The following is an 18,984-nucleotide window of genomic DNA, read 5'->3' on the forward strand; positions in this document are numbered from 1 at the left end:
TAACAGGGAGACTCTTGGATGATTAATTTTATTCACTTTTAGCCCTCAACATTGTAGCATCTGTCGATACCATACCATCCACCCTCTCAGACCTTGAGTGCTTGCACACAGCTGGTAGAACCAGGGTGGGCAAAAAGTATCCTATTGTACAAATATTAGGCATGCTCTAATTACAGACTGCTGCTTTTGATTGCAGGGTCAGGAAGCCACTGTTGCTCTTCTTCTCATTCTTCTAAGCCCTTCCCACTCTGGCTGAAATGACTTCCAGGGGACTTAAAGGGCCAATGCTTATCTTCCCCTCCTTTATTTTCCTCTTTTCTCTTTTGTGAGCAAGACTTTGAGGACTATGACATTCAAAAGCAACCACATATGTAAGAGAAAGTAGAAAGTAACTCCACATGTCCAGGGGAAGGCGCAGGATTAGAAAAGATATGAGAAAATCTTAAATTTACATCTCAGAGTGATCCTCAGCACAGATATGCTGCAACAATCAAAAGCAATGAACAAAAACAATAGCATAGAGAAGATAAGGAAGGAGAATCTGATTTTTGAGTTACCACATTATTAGATTAAAATATACAATTTTCAACAAAAAAAAAATAAGGTATACAAAACAAAGATAAGTGTTATTTCCATTGAAAGGAAACAGCAATAGAAACTGTCCCTTAAAAAGACCTGATGGCAGGTCTACTACACAAAGACTTTTAAAAATCAGTGGCCTTAAAGATGTTTAAAAAGTTAAAGGAAGACCTAGATGAAGTTAAGAAAACAGTGTCTGGAATACATGAAAATATCAACAAAGAGACAGAAAATCTAAAAAATGAAATAAAAATTCTGGAACTGAGAAGTACAATAACAATGAAAACTTTTGCTAGAGAGATTCAAAGGCAGATTTGAGCAGATAGAAGAAACAATCAGCAAACATGAAATTAGGACAATAGAAATTATGGAGTCTTTTGACCAGAAATAAAGAAATGAAGAAAAGTGAACAATGAGACAACCAACAATGAGACAAGCCAACAAATATACATTTTGGGAGTCCGGGAAGGAAAAGAAAGAGAAAAGGGGACAAAGATAATATTCAAGGAAGTAGTATTCTAAAAGTTCCCAAATTAGGTAAAAAACATTTAGGAAACTCAATAAATTCCAAGTAGGCTGAATTCTAAGGTTAAAAGAGACAATGAAGGACATTATATATTAATAAAAGTTCCAGTGCAGTAACATGAGAAAACTATTATAAATATCAAAATATGAATCAAAATAGATTTGAAGGGAGGAAAAAGAGTTTTACAATAATAGTTGGAGACTCAATACCCCATTCTCAATAATTAATGGATAGATAACCCCATATACTAAAGTATAGATATAGGAGACTTAAACTGTGCAATAATCCAACTAGATCTGCCAGACATATACAAGATATTCTATCCAACAAGAGAATACATTCTACTCAAGTGCACATGGGACATTTCCTATGACAGACCATATGTTAGACCACAAATAAAATCTCAAAAATTTGAAAAGTCAGATATCATACTACCTTTTCCAACCACAACAGGCTAGAGTTAGAAATTAATAACAAAAGGAAAACTGAAAAATTTACAAATTGTGAAAATAAATACACTCAAACAACCAGTGGATTAAAGAAGAAATTGTATGAGAAATTAGACAAATGACAATAAAAATACAGCATACTAAAACCTAGGGAATGCAGTTTGCATAATGCTAAGGAAGAAATTTATAGCTATAAATGCTTACACAAACAAGAGATGGCTGAAATCAATAACCTAACTTTACAATTTAAAGAATTAGAGGATAAGCATCTGCCTTTGGCTCAGGTCAGAGTTGTGGAATTGAGTCCTGCATCAGGCTTTCTGCTCAGTGGGGAGTGTGCTTCTCCCTCTGCCCTTTCTCCAGCTCTCTCTCTCTCTCTCTCTCTCTCTCAAATGAATAAATAAATAATCTTTTTAAAAAAAGAATTAGAGAGACAAGAACAAATTAAACCCAAAGCTAGCAACAGGAAGAGAATAATAAAGATTAGTGAGGATATAAATGAAATAGGGAATAGAAAAATAATAGAGAAATCAGTGATACGTAGTTGACAAACCTTTCACTAGATAAACTAAGAAAAAGAACAAAATCATAAAAGAAAAATAAAAAATGAAAGTGAAGACATTGCCAATTTTAGAGAAATAGAGAATTATAAAAGAGCACTATGAGCATTTGATAACAAACTTGACAACTTAGATGAATTAAACAAATTCCTAGAAACACAAAAATTTCCAAGACTAAACTACAAAAAAATACAAAGTCTGAATAGACTTATAATTATTAAGGAGATTGAAACAGTTACCAAAAGTGTCCCAACAAAGAAAAGCATTGGACCTACTGGCTGCACTGGTTAATTCTCCAAAACATTTTAAACACTAACATCAATCCTTCTCAAAGTTTTTAAAAAAAATTGACCAGGAGGGAACACTTCCTAACTTATTCTGTGAGACCAGCATTATTACCCTGACACCAAAGATGATAAAAACACTACAAGAAAACTACAGATCAATCACTATAAACATTGAAGCAAAAATCCACAACAGAATTCTAGCAAACTGATTTCAGCACTATATTGTTTATATTATAAGGTGCATATACTATGACCAAGGGATTTATTCAACCATGATTCAACATAAGAAAATCTATCAATGTAATTCACCACATTGACATAAAAATGGTTTGGAAAGGAGGAAGCATAATTATTTCAAATGATGCAAAAACATCTGACAAAATTCAATAGTCTTTAATAATAAAAACAGTCAACAAGCTAGGATCAGAAGGACATTACATTATAAAAATTTTAATGATAATCCACATCAAAGATTATACTCAAGGCTGAAAGACTGCCAGTTTTCCCTCCAAGATGAAGAACAGAGCAAGAATGTCTGCTTACATTGCTTCTATTCAACATACTACTACTAGTCCTGACCTAGCAAGTAAGTGAGTAAAAGAAGCAAAATGAATCAAAATTGGAAAGTAACAAGTAAAATTATTTCTGCTCACAGATGGTGTGATCTAATATATAAAACCCTAAGGATCACAAAGACACCCACACACACCCATACACACAAAACTGTTAGAACTTAAATTCAGTGAAGTAGCAGAATTCAAAATTATCACTTAAAATTAATAGGTTTCCATACAACATTAGTGATTAATTTGAAAATCAAATTAAGAAAGTATTTCCAATTACAGTGCTGTACAAAAACAAACAAAATACTTAGGAATTAATTTAACAAAGGAGGTAAAAGCTTTGTACAGTGAAAACTATGAAACAATTCTGAAAGAAATTTAAAAATACATAAATGGAAAGCCATTCATGTTCATGGAATGGAAATTTTATTATTGTTAAGTTGTCAGTAGTACCCAAAATGATCTATAGATTTAATGCAATCCATACCAAAATCTGAATGATGCTATTTTTTGCAGAAATAGAAACACTGATCCTAAAATTTATTGGAATTTCTAAGATGCCAAATAACTGTAATAGTCCTTAAAAGAAAACAAAACAAAACTGGAGGACTCATACTTTCTGATTTCAAATTTACTACAAAGATACGATAATCAAAACGGTATTGACATAACGGTAGACATATAGACTGATAGAACAGGATAGAATAGAGAGCCCAGAAATAAACTCTTGCTTATATGATCAAAAGATATCTAAATGTGCCAAGACCATTTGTTCAATTGGGAAAAGACAGTCTTTTCAATGATCTCTGCTGAGAAAGCTGGATATCTACATGCAAAGGAGTGAAACTGGACTCTCACCTAACACCATATACAAAATTTAATACAAAATGGATCCATGCCTTAAATGAAAGACCTAAAACCATAAAACTCTTAGAAAAATACATAGGGCAAAAGTTTTGCATTAGATTTGGCAATTATTTCTTGTATATGAAACCAAAGACAAGCAACCAAAGTAAAAACAGACAAACTGGACTTCATGAAAATTTAAACATTGTGCATCAAAAGATATTATCAACAGAGTGAAAAGACAAAGCACAAAATAGGAGAATGTATTTTTAAATCATTTCTGAAAAGGGATTAATGTCCAGAGTATACAGAAAACTGTTAAAGTTCAACAACATTAAAACAAAGAACCTGATTCAAAAATGGGCAAAAGACTTAGGATGCCTTGGTGGCTAGGTAGGGTTGAGCATTCAACTCTTGGTTTCACCTCAGGTCGTGATCTCAGGGTCTTGAGATCCAGACCCATATTAGACTGCAGGTTGGGTTCCACACTCAGTGAGTAGTTTGCTTCTCCCTCTCCCTCTGCCCCATCCCCCTGGTCTCTTTATTTCTCTAAAAATAAATGAGTAAATCTTTTTTAAAAGTGGGCAAAGGACTTGAATAGACATTTATTTATAGAAGATATGCAAGGAACCAATAAAAATATAATTTAGTATTAATAGTAGGGAAATGCAAATCAAAACTACAATGAAATTGTGGGGAGGATGGTAGATTAGGAAAATCTTAAAGTCACTTCCTCTCATGGACACACTGAAACTACAATTACATATAATAGAGCTCACTGTGAAAACACCTGAGGACTAACAGAACAGCTCTTCTATAGCAAAATATTTTTTTAATGATGAAGAAGTGGAGGGGTGGAGACCTGGTTTGGGAACCAGACCCTCAGCATGAGGTCCCACAAGAGAGACGGATATTACAAGAAGAGACATCCTCCCTGAGGAGCAATGGAATTAAGCCCCACACCAGGCATCCAAAACTCTAGGGATTTAGATAGAGAAGAAAAGCTTTTATAATATCTGTCTTTGAAAAACAGCAGTACTTAACTTTGGGAGCTTAAAAATCAGCAGGTCTAATTCAGAAGAGCTGAAAATCTATAGAAAATTGAGACTCCACTCTTAAAGAGCCACAGCACTATATCACTCAATCTAAGACCAAGTACAGAGGCAGCAGCTTGAAAAATGCCAGGATTATAAATGAAGGGGAATTATTGAGTAATCTTAGGGCATCAATGGGGCAGGGATCTGCAGGAGCTTTATCCAGAAATAGAAGCTCTAGTGAGTGCCATTCTTCTAACTCCTTTAGCCAGCTAGTGGGAGGCACTTTTGACACTCTCTATCTATGTTGCTAGCAGTTCTTATCCTGCTATGGCATTCCCAAGTGAATTTGTTCCACCAAATATGCCCCACATGAGGTGTTTCTCTAAAGTAGTCTCCACACAACCACACTTGGTGGGGAGCTCCAGTCAAGATAGTAGCCCGTCAAAAGCAACTACTGCTGCAGAAATGGGTGGCAACTCCATGCACCTGTATGCCACCATGGGTACAGCCCAGCCTGTCAACCAGCTGTGCCAAGATCCAACCCCATCTATCAGCAAGCCTACAGCAACTATACCCAGGCCTCTCAGTCAGCCATGCTAGAGGCCAGATCTCACGTGTGCACTGCAGTAGTAAGAGCTGGTCATTGCAGCCAGCCATGCTTGGGGCCAGAGTACACACCAAAGGAATCATTACCCCTTAAAAACGAAAGAGTATTCGTGCACATATAAGAGGCAGCCCTGGTCTGCCTTGTTCTGGTGACTAGGGGAGATTGAGTGCTAAGCCCTACAAGATATCTTCTATATGACACCACTACTTTCAAGTCTAGGGAACATAGCTAATCTCCATAATACAGAGGAACAATTTACTGTTTCCTCCTTTTGTCTGACTCTCTGTATCTGTCAGACAAAATGAGGAAACAGAGAAATGTGCTCCAAATGAAAGAACAACACAAAAGCATAGAAAAAGAGCTAAGCAAAATGGTGAAAAGCAATCTACCTAATGAAGAATTCAACATTATGGTTACACAGATGCTCATAAGACTTGAAAGAAGAGTGGATGAACTCAGCGAGAAATTCAATAAAGAGATAGAAAGTATTTTTAAAAAGCAGTCAGAGATGAAGACCTCAGTAACTGAAATTGACAGCAGATTAGAAGATGCAGAAGAACAAATCATTGATCTGGAAGACAGTGTAATGGAAATCACCCAATCAAAATAGCAAAAAGAAAAAAATAATAAATGAGAATCAGTTAAGGTATCTATTGGACAACATCAAGCATGGTACCATTTGCACTATGGGGGTCTCTATAAAGAAGTCAAAGGGAGTCCATACCAAGACACATAGTAATGAAAATAACAGAAAATTCTGAAGAAAAAAAAAAGAATTTTTAAAGCAGGAAGAGAAAACCAATGCTTATGTACAAAGGGAAGTCCATAAGACTATCAGCTAATTTTTCAGTAGAAATTTTGCAGGCCAGAAGAAACTGACATGATATGTTCAGAGTACTGACAGGAAGAACTACAATTAAGAATACTGTATCCAGCAAGGTTTTCATTTAGCATTAAAGGACAAGTAGAATTTCTGAGACAAACAGTAGTTTTAAAAGAGCTTGTTACCACTAAATGAGATTTACAAGCAATGTTAAAAGGAATTCTTTAAGTGGAAAAGGAAAGGCCATAACTAGGAGTAAGAATATTATGAAAAGAATAAAATGTCATTTGTAAAACAAACATATCATTTACCTAAAACGCTAGTGTGAAGGTTAAAAGACAAAAGTTGCTAATTCAATTATATCTATGAAAACTATCTAAGGGATACACAAAATAAAACAATGTAAGATATACATACTTGGAAGGGAGAGCAAAAATTTAGTGTTTTTACAATGTTTTCAAATTTAAATGATCATCAACTTAAAATAGACTGCTATCTACATAGGATGTTATATATGAACCTAATGGTAAACACAAATCAAAAAGCCTATAATAGACACACAAAAAATAGAGAAAGGAGTCCAAGCATAGTACTAAAGGAAGTCATTAAACTACAAGGGAAGAGAGCAAGAGAGGGAAGAAACAGAGAAGTACAAAGACAACCAGAAAAAAATAAAATTGCAATAAGAACATATATTTCAATGATATCTTTAAGTAATTATGAACTATAAGCTCAAATCAAAAGCTACAGGATGACTGAATGGAGAAAAGGCAAGACCATATATATGCTGCCTACTAGAGACTTACTTCAGACCTAAAGACACAGACTAAAAATAAAGGGATAGAAAAAGATATTTCAGATGCAACTGTAATTGGGGGAAAAAAAAAGCCAGGGTAACAATACTTATATCAGACAAAGCACTCTTTAAAACAAAGATTGTAACAAAAGAATAAGAAGTGATAAAAGGATCAATTCAACAAAAAGGTGTAACCATTTTATATATCTAACATACCCAACATAGGAGCACCTAAATATATAAGGCAAATATTAACAGACATAAAAGGAGAAATTGAGAGTAATACAATAATAGTAAGAGACTTTAACACCCCAGTTACATCAGTGGTTAGACTGTTCAGACAGAAACCCAATAAGGAAACAGTTTCTTTGAATGATACATTAGACCAGATGGATGTAACAGACATATACAAAAGTTTCCATCCAAAGTAGTAGTATAAGCGTTTCCAAGGTCACATGAAACAATCTGAAGAATAAAGCACATGTTAGGACACAAAATAAATCAGTAAGTTTAAGAATGTTGATTTCATATCAATTATCTTTTCCAACCATAGTGGATGAAACTAGAAATCAATTACCAGAAAAAAACCTGGAAAATAAAAACAGAGACTAAATAACAAGCTACAAAAAACCAGAGGGTCAATGAAGAAATCAAAGAGGGGGAAAAAAAACCCAAAAAACAAAACCTTGAGAAAAATGAAATGGATGCACCCTGTTTTAAAATCCTTAGGACTCCGTGAAAGCAATGGTAAGAGAGAAGTTCAGTGGTACAGGCCTACTTCAAGAAACAGGAGGAATCTCAAACAATCTAACTTTACATCTCAAGAAACTAGGGAAAGAAGAACAAACAAAGCTGAAAGTTATTAAGAGGAAATAAAAAAGTTTAGAGAGATAGAGAGACTTATAAAAAAAAATGAGAGCTGGTACTTTGAAAAGATAACAAAAAATTGATAATCTTCAGCTATAGTCCTCAAGAAAAAAAGAGAGAAGACTCCAAAAAATAAAATCAGGAATGAAGGAGAAGTAACAACTGATACCACAGAATACAAAGGATTATAAAAGACTACAATCCAAATTTTAAGCCAACAAATTGGACAACCTAGAAGAATTGGACAAATTCCTAGAAACAATTTTCTAAAACAGAATCAGGAATAAATAGAAAATTTGGACAGACTGATTACTAGTAACAAAATCGAATCAGTGTTTTAAAAAATTCCCAATAAACAGAATTCAGGGCCAGATGACTTCATAGATGATTCTACCAAACATCTAAAGAAGAGTCACCACCTATCCTTATTAAACTATTCCAAAAATAAAAGAGAAAGGAATTCTTGCAAATACATTCTATGAAGTCAGCATTATGTTGATACCAAAATCAAAGACACCACAAAGAAAATTACATACAAGCATCTCTGATGAACATAGACACAAAAATTCTCAACAAAACATTAGCTAACTGAAATCAATAATACATTTAAAAGATCATTCACCGTGATTAAGTGGAATTTATTTCAGGTATGAAAGTATGGTTCAATAGCCACAAATCAATATGTCCAAACAAAGGACAAAATGTTATATGATCATCTCAATAGATGTACAGGAAGCATTTGACATAATTCAACAAACACAAACATACAAAACTACATACACAAATGTAAAAACTCTCAACAAATTGGGTTTAATGTGAACATCCCTCAATGTAAGAAAGTCATCTATGACAAACCCAAAGCTAACATCATATTCAATGGTGAAAAACTGAAAATTTTTCCTACGAGCAGTCAGATTTATAGATAGAGAAAATAGAATGGTGGTTGCCAGAAGGCAGAGGGAGAGGGAATGGGAATTATCATTTAGAGAGTATAGAGTTTTACTTCTGTGTAATGAAAGATGTGGAGAATGATAGTGGTGATGGTTGCACAATATGAATGTAATTCATACCTCTTTTTTAAAAAAGATTTATTTATTTATTTATTTGACAGAGATAGAGACAGCCAGCGAGAGAGGGTACACAAGCAGGGGGAGTGGGAGAGGAAGAAGCAGGCTCCCAGCGGAGGAGCCCGATGTAGGACTCGATCCCATAATGCCGGGATCACGCCCTGAGCCGAAGGCAGACGCTTAACAACGCTGCCACCCAGGTGCCCCTGTAATTCATACCTCTTAACTATACACTCAACAATGATTAATATAGCAAGTTATAATTAACATATATTAGTACAATAAAAATAATAGGAGAAAAAGACTTTTTGTTCTGCCGACAGAAAACTGATGCTTTGATTAATATTCACTCTGTGCAGATAATAAAAAAGGTTTACAAAAGATGGAAAAAATAAAAGTAAGGCACTGATGGTTATTTGGAATCCAGGGTGCTTTGGACTGGCAGTTGAATAGCACCTGGTAACAGCCAAGTATGTATGTATATGTATAGTATAAATATATATATATATATTGTTTAGAGAGTATACAGTAACTGTGGACATGAAAGATGTTGGCAAGGTTAGATTGATGTTGCCAATCTTCATATCAATATAACACCTTCCACTTTCTAGTTTTCTCATAGGAAATCATCCCTGGGATGTTTGGAAACCCACTGAAGACTTAGCCCAAGTCAAAGTCTACAAGAATAATATTTTATCAATGAAGAATAATTCCTTGGGCATCCTTCTCTGCATAAAAGGCTATTTCAGGGGTTTAGCCCCAAATCTTTGCCTTCTCATTCTGGAAACATTCTCAGTGGAGTTTTAACAACTAAACTGATTCTTTAACTATATAAACCCAGCCTTAATATGTTCTTCCTTTTCTCCAATTCCTTCAGGGTTTTCTTTCTTCTCTTTTTGAATCCCAGAGTTTAACAATGCTTGCTTTTTTTTTTTTTTTTTTTTTTTGTAATTGTAAGAAAGTTCACTAGACAGGAAAAGATATGAATGAATATTTTTGGAACTATACTGGAACACATTGGATGAATCCTTAGGGAGAAAATTGTATTCTTTTTTTTCTGTCCATTAATGTCATGTAAAGAAACAAGTAGTGTGAGAAGGGGGAAAGTATTATGAACAGGAGAAGACATTTACTGAGTGGCAAAGAAGGCAATGTAAAAGAAGACCAAGAAATATTTACCAAGACTGAATCTGGGAAGCTTCTACGAAGCTCTAAAATCCCCATGCCCATGCTTCACCCACACTAATTAAGCCATAATCTCTGAAGATACAACCCAGTACCTGTATTTTCTAAAGCTTCCACTGATTCTCATGGGTGACCTAAGGATATGGAATGGTTACCTGGGTCTTTGTGGTTATTCATTAGGACAAAGTTAGTTGCAAATTGACTTTCTGTATTTTGACGTATTACCATTTGTATAATGAAATCTCAATGCAAAAACATCTGCCCAAGTTAACGCATAGAAGCCCTAAGTGCTTATGTAGGTGAGTCTAACAGAATAACAATTAGTAGGCCTGGTTGGAAGGCGTTTTGCTATGGCAGAAAAAACATGTTGTCCTTAGACCAGAGTTCAAATGCTGGCTCTGCCACAAACATCTGAACTGTTGGATGAGTAACTTAACTTCTCAATGTCTGTGTTTACTTACATGCAAAATAAGGACTCATGGAGAAGGACACAGGTGAGTATTGAAAGATGACAACTGAGCCTCTTCCCCTGACCAGGTAGACTTATCCCTTGCCTGGAAAGGTTGTCCATCTCAGTGTTGGGTCCACCTTGGAAGAAAGGCCTAGGTTACTGTAGGGGGTTACTGTAAAGGCGGGCAGGGATGCCTTCCCGGAATGCCCTACGAGCCCACTGAAGCCATTAGCAGGGTGGGAGATGTCACAGGACATCACTAACCCTCGTGCCCTCCCTCCAGAGGCCAAAAACATCTTCTCTTCACCATGTGGTGAATGTCACTTTTTTGGATCTTGTCTTCCTTTCCATAGAATACAGCTGATGCAATATGTCATCTATGGGATCGCATCCTTCTTCTTCTTGTATGGGATCATTCTGTTGGCGGAAGGCTTCTATACCACAAGTGCAGTGAAGGAGCTGCATGGCGAGTTTAAAGCAAGTGCCTGTGGCCGATGCATCAGTGGGATGGTTAGTACAAATCTCTGACATACAACCAGAGCTACACCTCTGGGTATTTATTTGTATTTGGTGAAAGCTATGAGATAATCAAAGGTGGATGTAGAGCACATGACACAAATATTGTTCTTACCAATTTGTAGTTGGGGATATAATAAGCACCTCCAACATCGTATTGATAATAAATTAAAATATATTGGTAATACTATTAAACCTTTCTCCTATCAGTGTAATGGAAATAAGAATACTGAAAAATTTTCATATTGTCTCAATGCTATCCTATGTCTTTGAATATTCATATTGGACCAAAGCCATACCTGTACTATGATTGATTGTCATAACTGTTCTGGAAGTATATACCAAGCACGCACTGTATCAAGCACATAGCTGCAAATTTTGCTCATTGCTAGTGGTGCAAAGATTAAAATACAGTCTTCTCAAAAAGCTTATAGGCTAAGATAGGGCTTGCAAACTGCAACCTGCAGGCCAAATCCAGCCCATTACCTGTTTTTGTATAGCACATGAGCCTAGAATAGTTCTTGCATTTTTAAATGTTGCAGGGGTGTGGGGGATATGATGATTCTTTTAAGACGTGTGAAAATTATACATAGTCAAATTTCAGGAACTTGTTTGGTGTGGCTTCATCCATATGGTGCAAGACCATGTGAGCCTATGTTTCGAGTGGTTCTCCTGGTGAAGGCGTGGGTACACCTGGAGGCTTCCGGAAGTCTCTTAACCAGCACAGCCACTTTTACCTGTTGAATTTGTTAGATGATATTTATTTATAGAGAAGATCTATTCTAAAAAGTTGAAAAGATTGTTTTGCAGGGCTGGCTTCATTCATTTTCTCATTAATCACTTGATCCTTAACACTGTGATATTGTTGATACATTCAAGGGGATCTTTGAACAGACCTGCTCGAGCATTTTAGGAAGACAGAAGTGACAGGGAAGGTTGTTGACAGCTAGAGGAACAGCTAAAGAAGGAAGTTGTATGAGGTGCCAAAGACAAATGACCTTTGCCCACCAGGGACAACAAAACTGAATTTTGTCACCAGAATCCCTGATACTCTCTAGTGTGTTATGGGAGGCTTCTACCCTGGGATCACACTAGGGAGCAACTCTGAATGCTTAAGGCTGCCATGATAGGAATGGTCCAGAGGGGGTGCATTCCACTGAGCCCTGGCCTACCCTTTGGAACACTGACCGTAGCTGAAAGGCAGGGCTGACCAAACAAGGAACTACCCAGTCCTTTTTTACATTTTTGTGGTGTTATTGAAAAGGGCAAAGAGTAAGAAAAACAAACCCTAGTGTGTAGTAGTGTATCCATAAGCACTGGGGACAAAGGGTGTGTGAAACTGATGAAATGTACTTCTTTGAATATTTTCACAAATGGAAATGCTTTTGAAAGTGTGAATGTCCTTGAAATAAAAGAAAAAGTGACCAGTTTCTAGAGTTTCCTGGGGTGACCAACAGGAAGTGGCTTGTCTGAGCCTGACACCAAGTGGACCTCCCATGGTCCAAATATTGGGTCTTCATGATTAGTTTAAGAAATAAAAGGCAAACTAGGAGAAATCCAAACACTTGCCACATACTCTGAGGGCATATATTCTGAGACTATAAATACCACAAAAGTTTTTAGATAGTCTTTCAAAGTTCTCTTAAAATTAGTGGTTGGCAGAAGGTTATAAATAAAGTGAAGTGATATCATTATATTTTTCCTGAAATTGTCCATAGCAATGTGTAGAACACAATGAAGATTTTTTTCCTAGGCCGTTGCTGCTTGTAGAACTGCTGTGAATGCTAACGTTAAAAGAAAACCAAAGAGGAATGAGATTTTTGTCACATCAGTGTTCATTAAGTTTGTGTTTAAGGTAATTTTAAACTTCAACTAAAGGCTCAGGAATCCAATGCTTTTGCTAATTTCACAGGACAATGAAACTAGCCAAATTCCTTTTGAGAAAGTGCTTCCTGAAGTACTTATACTACTAGCCATATGTTGTATAAAATAAAGACAATTTTTGAGAGACTAACATGAAGTTATAATTCAGTGCTGTGACGCTTCTTTCTCCTCCTCCTTTTCGGCTCAGTTCGTGTTCCTCACCTACGTGCTGGGAGTGGCCTGGCTGGGCGTGTTTGGTTTCTCCGCCGTGCCCGTGTTTATGTTCTACAACATCTGGTCAACCTGTGAGGTCATCAAGTCACCCCAGACCAACGGCACAGCCGCCGTGGAGCAGATCTGCGTGGATATCCGACAATACGGTACCGTCTCCTTCCGTTTCCCCGACGAACCTCTAGCCTCTCATGCAGGTGGCTGGACCTCAGTGATTACACGGGTGGCTTTTTAATCATTGTGATCAGTTTCATATGTTCTTCTTTAAAAAAAAAAAATAGAGAGGAAGTGGGAGGAGAGGCAGAGGAACAGGGACAAAGAGAGAATCTCAAGCAGACTCCATGCCCAGTGGGAGATGTACCTGGAATTGGATCTCACGATCCTGAGATCATGACCTGGGCCAAAAATAACAGTTAGATACAACCAACTGAGCCACCAAGGTGCCCTGGTTTGTTCTATTGAAATTGTTTATAGTCTTTCTCTCAATAAACCCAGTTTGGGGAATATTTCTACAACCAATTATTCTTGAAATCATTGTTTCACTCACAGTTTGGGGACTTGTTATTTCTCTTCTGAAACATAAAGAGTTACTTCTGGCTGAGGCCAAAGGATGGAAGGATATGCAGATTTTCTTTCTTTCTTCTTTCTTTCCTTCTTTCCTTCTTCCTTCCTTCCTCCCTCCCTCCCTTCCTCCCTTCCTCCCTTCCTCCCTTCCTCCCTTCCTCCCTTCCTCCCTTCCTCCCTTCCTCCCTTCCTTCCTTCCTTCCTTCCTTCCTTCCTTCCTTCCTTCCTTCCTTCCTTCTTTCTTTCCCCCTTCCCTTCCCTTCCCTTCCCTTCCCTTCCCTTCCCTTCCCTTCCCTTCCCTTCCCTTCCCTTCCCTTCCCTTCCCTTCCCTTCCCTTCCCTTCCCTTCCCTTCCCTTCCCTTCCTTGTTTAAAGATTTTGTTTATTTATTTGACAGAGAGAGAGACAGCCAGCAAGAGAGGGAACACAAGCAGGGGGAGTGGGAGAGGAAGAAGCAGGCTCATAGCGGAGGAGCCTGATGTGGGGCTCAATCCCAGAACGCCAGGATCACGCCCTGAGCCAAAGGCAGACGCTTAAGCGCTGTGCCACCCAGGCGCCCCCAGATTTTCTTTTTTAATCTTTATGCCTTATATACTGAAAAAAGTGTAATTTCAGCTATTTTTAATTTTTAAGGACACACGTATGCAGAAAACATATGCACTTATGTTTAAATTAAATAGAAAAGAGAAGCATTAGCCTAGGGACAATTGTTAAATACAGAGAAAACTCACGGTTTACTGCGAGAGACACATTATAGACTGTGCTTGTCCTGTCGTCTGGGGTGAAAGACAGTGTTTTTCTTTTTAAATATTTACAATTAGACTTTCAATCCAAAATTAGGTCCAATACATTGAACATAATAAAATGTATTGTAAAATACATGCAAAATACAAATTTAAATTTGTATTTGTAATTTGTAATTACTCTGCAAAATGTCCATGAAACCTTGTGAGTGTGTATACTCTCAATTTCAGTGCTTATCTCATGAGAGAGTAAAAACATCTTGTTGTGAGCACCTCTTTTTTAGTTGGAAGGCCACAAACCAAGACATTTGTATAGAAATATATTTGACCTGAGTGTAATATAATATGTGATATGAAGAATAGTTTTATATGCGTGTCATATTATAGTTATTTCTTTGTAACTAGTAGTTCATAAATTAACTGTAGGGAAATCCTAGCTTTGTGATATAATAAATATTTAGTGAACAAAGTGGAATTTGTAAAAGGAAAAAAGTCAGGGGAAAGAGTCAGAGTGTTTAAATTTCTAATTCACCTTTGCTCTTACCCTGTTGTCCAGATAGGGCTTACTTTTTATTTCAAAAGCCCTGGTCTGCGGACGGCAGACATGTCAAGTGTTGATGAAGAACAGTGTACAATTACAGAGTAACTGTACCCTGAAGTGGTGAGGATGTGCAGTGTGTACTAATAACTAACATTCTGTTGTGATTCACTCCACAGCAATCATTCCTTGGGATGCTTTTCCAGGAAAAATATGTGGCTCTGCTCTTGAGAACATCTGCAACACCAATGAGGTAAAACCTTCTTCTGTCTGGGCCTGGGCATGGTCAACCTGGCAAAGGAGAGTGAAGAAAAGGCCCTCCTAGGTAGAAAGAGCGGGAGATGGTGCAAATGCTAGTAAGGAAAGCCTCGCTTTGTAAACTGATTTGTATGCAATCACCAATAGTTAGCCATTTTTGACCTAGCAAATGGCCATTTTATGTGGTCCAGATATTCAGTAAGGATCCTTAGCAATCAGAAAGCTTCCTCTTTTGGCAGTAATATGTACTGATACCAATTGTGCACATCTGAAAACATATGTGGCTTCTTCTTTTTCACTGCCACGTATTTTTTTGAAAGTAGGACATTTGTTACAGAGTAAATATAATTTTCTTGAAAAGATTCCTCTGAATTTGTGTATAAACTATTTTTTAAGTCAATTATACTTAATTATATTTCTATAGTAATTTACTGGTATGTCTCTTTGTTTTTAATTAGATTGAAAATCTTTGTTTAAAATATTAGAGCTCTAGAATAGTTTTAGCACCTTATAAGTGTTTAGACATCTTATAAGTGTTTATAAAGGAAAAGTCTTAAATGCACTAGTAAGAGTGCATATTTAAGAGAATCTTAGCATGCTTTTGGAAAGCCGTGAATCACTGAAATAATCAGCCACTGCCTCCATCATTAGGCAGTTTGTATATCTATACTAAGGTGTGGCTCAAAGCAGGAGCTCCCAAATGTCGCTGCACACTGTAGTCATAAAAGAGAATTATATTCATGACTGAGGTCCAGCCCCCAAATTGTGATTTAATTGGTGTAGGGTATAACCTAGGCATCATAAAGTTTTAGAAAACTCCTACGTGATGCTTTTCTGCAGTGAGCCAGGGTTGAGACAGAGACTTGAAAGGAGTGCAGTTTGGTACACAGCGTGGCGGAAAGCAGCTCTTGAGGAGAAAGAACAGGTGGAGGCCCGGTCCTTCCCCATCCACTGCTCACCTGGTGCCCTGTTCTTTCCTAGTTCTATATGTCCTATCACCTGTTCATCGTGGCCTGTGCTGGAGCTGGTGCCACCGTCATTGCACTGGTGAGTAATTGCGGCTCCAGGCCCACCTAGAACAGCCCCCCCACCCTCCAGGCTCTGATGCTCGATTTGCTTTCCAGCAACACACCTCTGGGACATAGTCTTGGTTCCACTTCACTGGTGGAAACTTACCCCAGGGCTGAAGTGTAGGCAGTACTTGTTATCTGTCCTGGTAACTGAGTATATATAGTGGAATTTGGATTCTTTTGAAAGAAGAGAGAGTGTCAATACCTGGAATAGGTGTTGACTAGGAATAGCACTTAACCTAGTTCTACTGTGTTTGTAAACGGAAAAGCAGCCACTGCGTGGGTCCTGAGCGGGCACCGGCCCTGACTGCCTGTATCTTACTGTCGTGTTCTGTTCTCTTCCCCCAGCTGATCTACATGATGGCTACTACCTATAACTATGCCGTCTTGAAGTTTAAGAGTCGGGAAGATTGCTGCACTAAATTCTAAATTGCTTAAGGCCAACAAGGAGCTGTAGGGAGCGCTCCTCCGCAGCCTGAAATCTCCCTGACGCCCCAGACTAAAGCGGAGTCTAGGTTGCTGCAGTTTGGTGACAGTAATTTGTAAATAGCTCTAGTCCGCTCATTTCACATCGTAGATTAATAAGCTGACTTACCCTGAGTGCATTACAAAATGAGATCTGGCTACTTCCACGTTGTGAGAAGGATTCAGTTATGTACTGCCGTGGGTCAGCATCCGTTAAAGACAAATTTTCTTAAACTTTCAGCATGTTTCTAAATGAAGTGTTAAAACTTTGTAATACCTGCATTTTCCATTACTTTTACTTGCTTAGTAACCAGTTTCAGTGACAAAAATGAAAAGTGTTAAAGATGAAATAGAAAAGGAATAATTTTAATCTGTATTTTGTTTTATCAGACTTTTTCTGCAAAGCATTTTGCAAACATATTTTGATTTAAAATACTTTATGATCATATGCCTCATTACCATAACAAATACTCCTAAAAGGTGACATGAGAATTTGAAGGAAAAAAGCCACAAATGTGTTTCCTTCAAAAAGAGAATTAATTCATATCTGATTTTTTGGGCATAATCCTCTGATTCCTTTTACAGTCCCCAAACTGATATCTTTAAATTGCTGTGTTTAATGAAATGTACTTGCTCAGTAGCCCATTCTGAAACTGCACACAACATTTTAATAGAAAAATTGTGTCTGAATATGAAGGTCTCAATATGTCAAAAGGTAAACATGAAATATAAGATACATGAGGTACATATTTATTTTTTAATTAAATAAACAGGAAAGAAATGTTTGCCACACGAACTATAAACAATCATAATAAGGATTTTTACATTTTGTAAAACCAAATAATATAGTTGTACTCCAAATATCTGTTAACACAGAGATTGCATACTTTATTAATCTTAATTTCTTGTTTTTACATTCATCTAATTTTTCCATATTCAATATGTAGTTTTTAAATTATTTACTCAAAATAAACATTGTTCATACCTTTAACTCTTTGGGGGAAATTGATTTTTGTCTATAAGGAGAAAAGGTCTTTGCAATACAGTTATTCAAAAGTAAACACAGTGTGTTTCTTAACTTCTACATTAGTCTTTAAAATTATTCTTAAAATTGTAAACAGCTCTCTCATATTTATTTCATGTTTGCTTTTTCTAAACAGTAACTTTGGCCATTTTTTTCAGTTCACTGTGTCTGTAGACTAACTCTTCTTCAGCCTTCTACTCTTAAGCATAGTAGTAGAGCTGCTTCCAGAATCTGATGGCTCTGACAGCAGAAGGAGTATAATAACAGAATAACCCTCTCCCTTTTGACAGCAAAGACCGTGTAGTCTGCCTAGCAGCTTGCTTTGCCTTCTGACATGCTCACTAGCCATCACGCTCACCCTTCTTTTCCAGATCCACTTCCTCATGATACTGTCTTCTAACTGGGCTTACTTAAAGGATGCAAGCAAAATGCAGGCTTACCAGGATATCAAAGCAAAGGAAGAACAGGAACTGCAAGATATCCAGTCTCAGTCAAAAGAACAACTCAATTCTTACACATAAATGTTTGCCAGAGTGTTACGGCCGACGAAGTGACAGCTCTGCCCACTCACGAGACGGCTGCTCTGCAGTGCAGATGTGTCCCCAGCAAACAACCTAAACACTTCACTGTCCTCTCCAGCTGCTGGGAGGTGTTGCAACACCTCCCAGCAGGTCAGTCCTTTTCTTTACAGCAGATATTGGAGGTTTCATGTTAGCCTTTTGAAATATAGGGCATAGTCACAATCCTACCAAGACAACCGATAGGAATATATCATAGTTCTTGTTATGTATACCAGGGATGGGACTATAAGCTTATGTATGCTATCTGTGCTCTAATCAATGTATTTATATGGAGAATAAACTGGAATTCTGACAGCTGGTATGAATTAAGCCTTGACTCTTAATGTGGCTTATATTAAGTTAAAAAAAATTTAGCTGAATTTCTTTCCCCCAAATCCAGAACACATAAATATTTTAGCCAACTAGAAACCTATTCTTCCTATTGAAACCTATAATGAGCCACTGTAGTTCCACTATAGTACTAAACAAGAACTACACATTAAGAAGCCT

At 37.0% G+C, this 18,984-nt stretch overlaps 1 protein-coding gene across 2 annotated transcripts in view; it reads left to right on the plus strand.

The window, feature by feature from the left end:
* LOC123780129 (neuronal membrane glycoprotein M6-b) overlaps positions 1 to 18,298 on the plus strand; it is a 115,803-nt gene extending 97,505 nt beyond the window's left edge. For both annotated transcript variants that reach the window (XM_087859302.1, XM_087859301.1), the window contains exons 3-7: positions 10,997 to 11,153; positions 13,231 to 13,402; positions 15,277 to 15,350; positions 16,337 to 16,402; positions 16,774 to 18,298. In XM_087859302.1, coding sequence (XP_087715428.1) covers positions 10,997 to 11,153; positions 13,231 to 13,402; positions 15,277 to 15,350; positions 16,337 to 16,402; positions 16,774 to 16,854 — 550 coding nt within the window. In that variant the 3' untranslated portion in view covers positions 16,855 to 18,298. The remainder of the gene's footprint in view (positions 1 to 10,996; positions 11,154 to 13,230; positions 13,403 to 15,276; positions 15,351 to 16,336; positions 16,403 to 16,773) is intronic.
* The last annotated feature ends 686 nt before the right edge of the window (positions 18,299 to 18,984 follow it).

Source organism: Ursus americanus, chromosome 37, assembly GCF_024610735.1.
Source record: "Ursus americanus isolate L20-20 chromosome 37, mUrsAme1.1.p, whole genome shotgun sequence".
NCBI lineage: Eukaryota > Metazoa > Chordata > Mammalia > Carnivora > Ursidae > Ursus > Ursus americanus.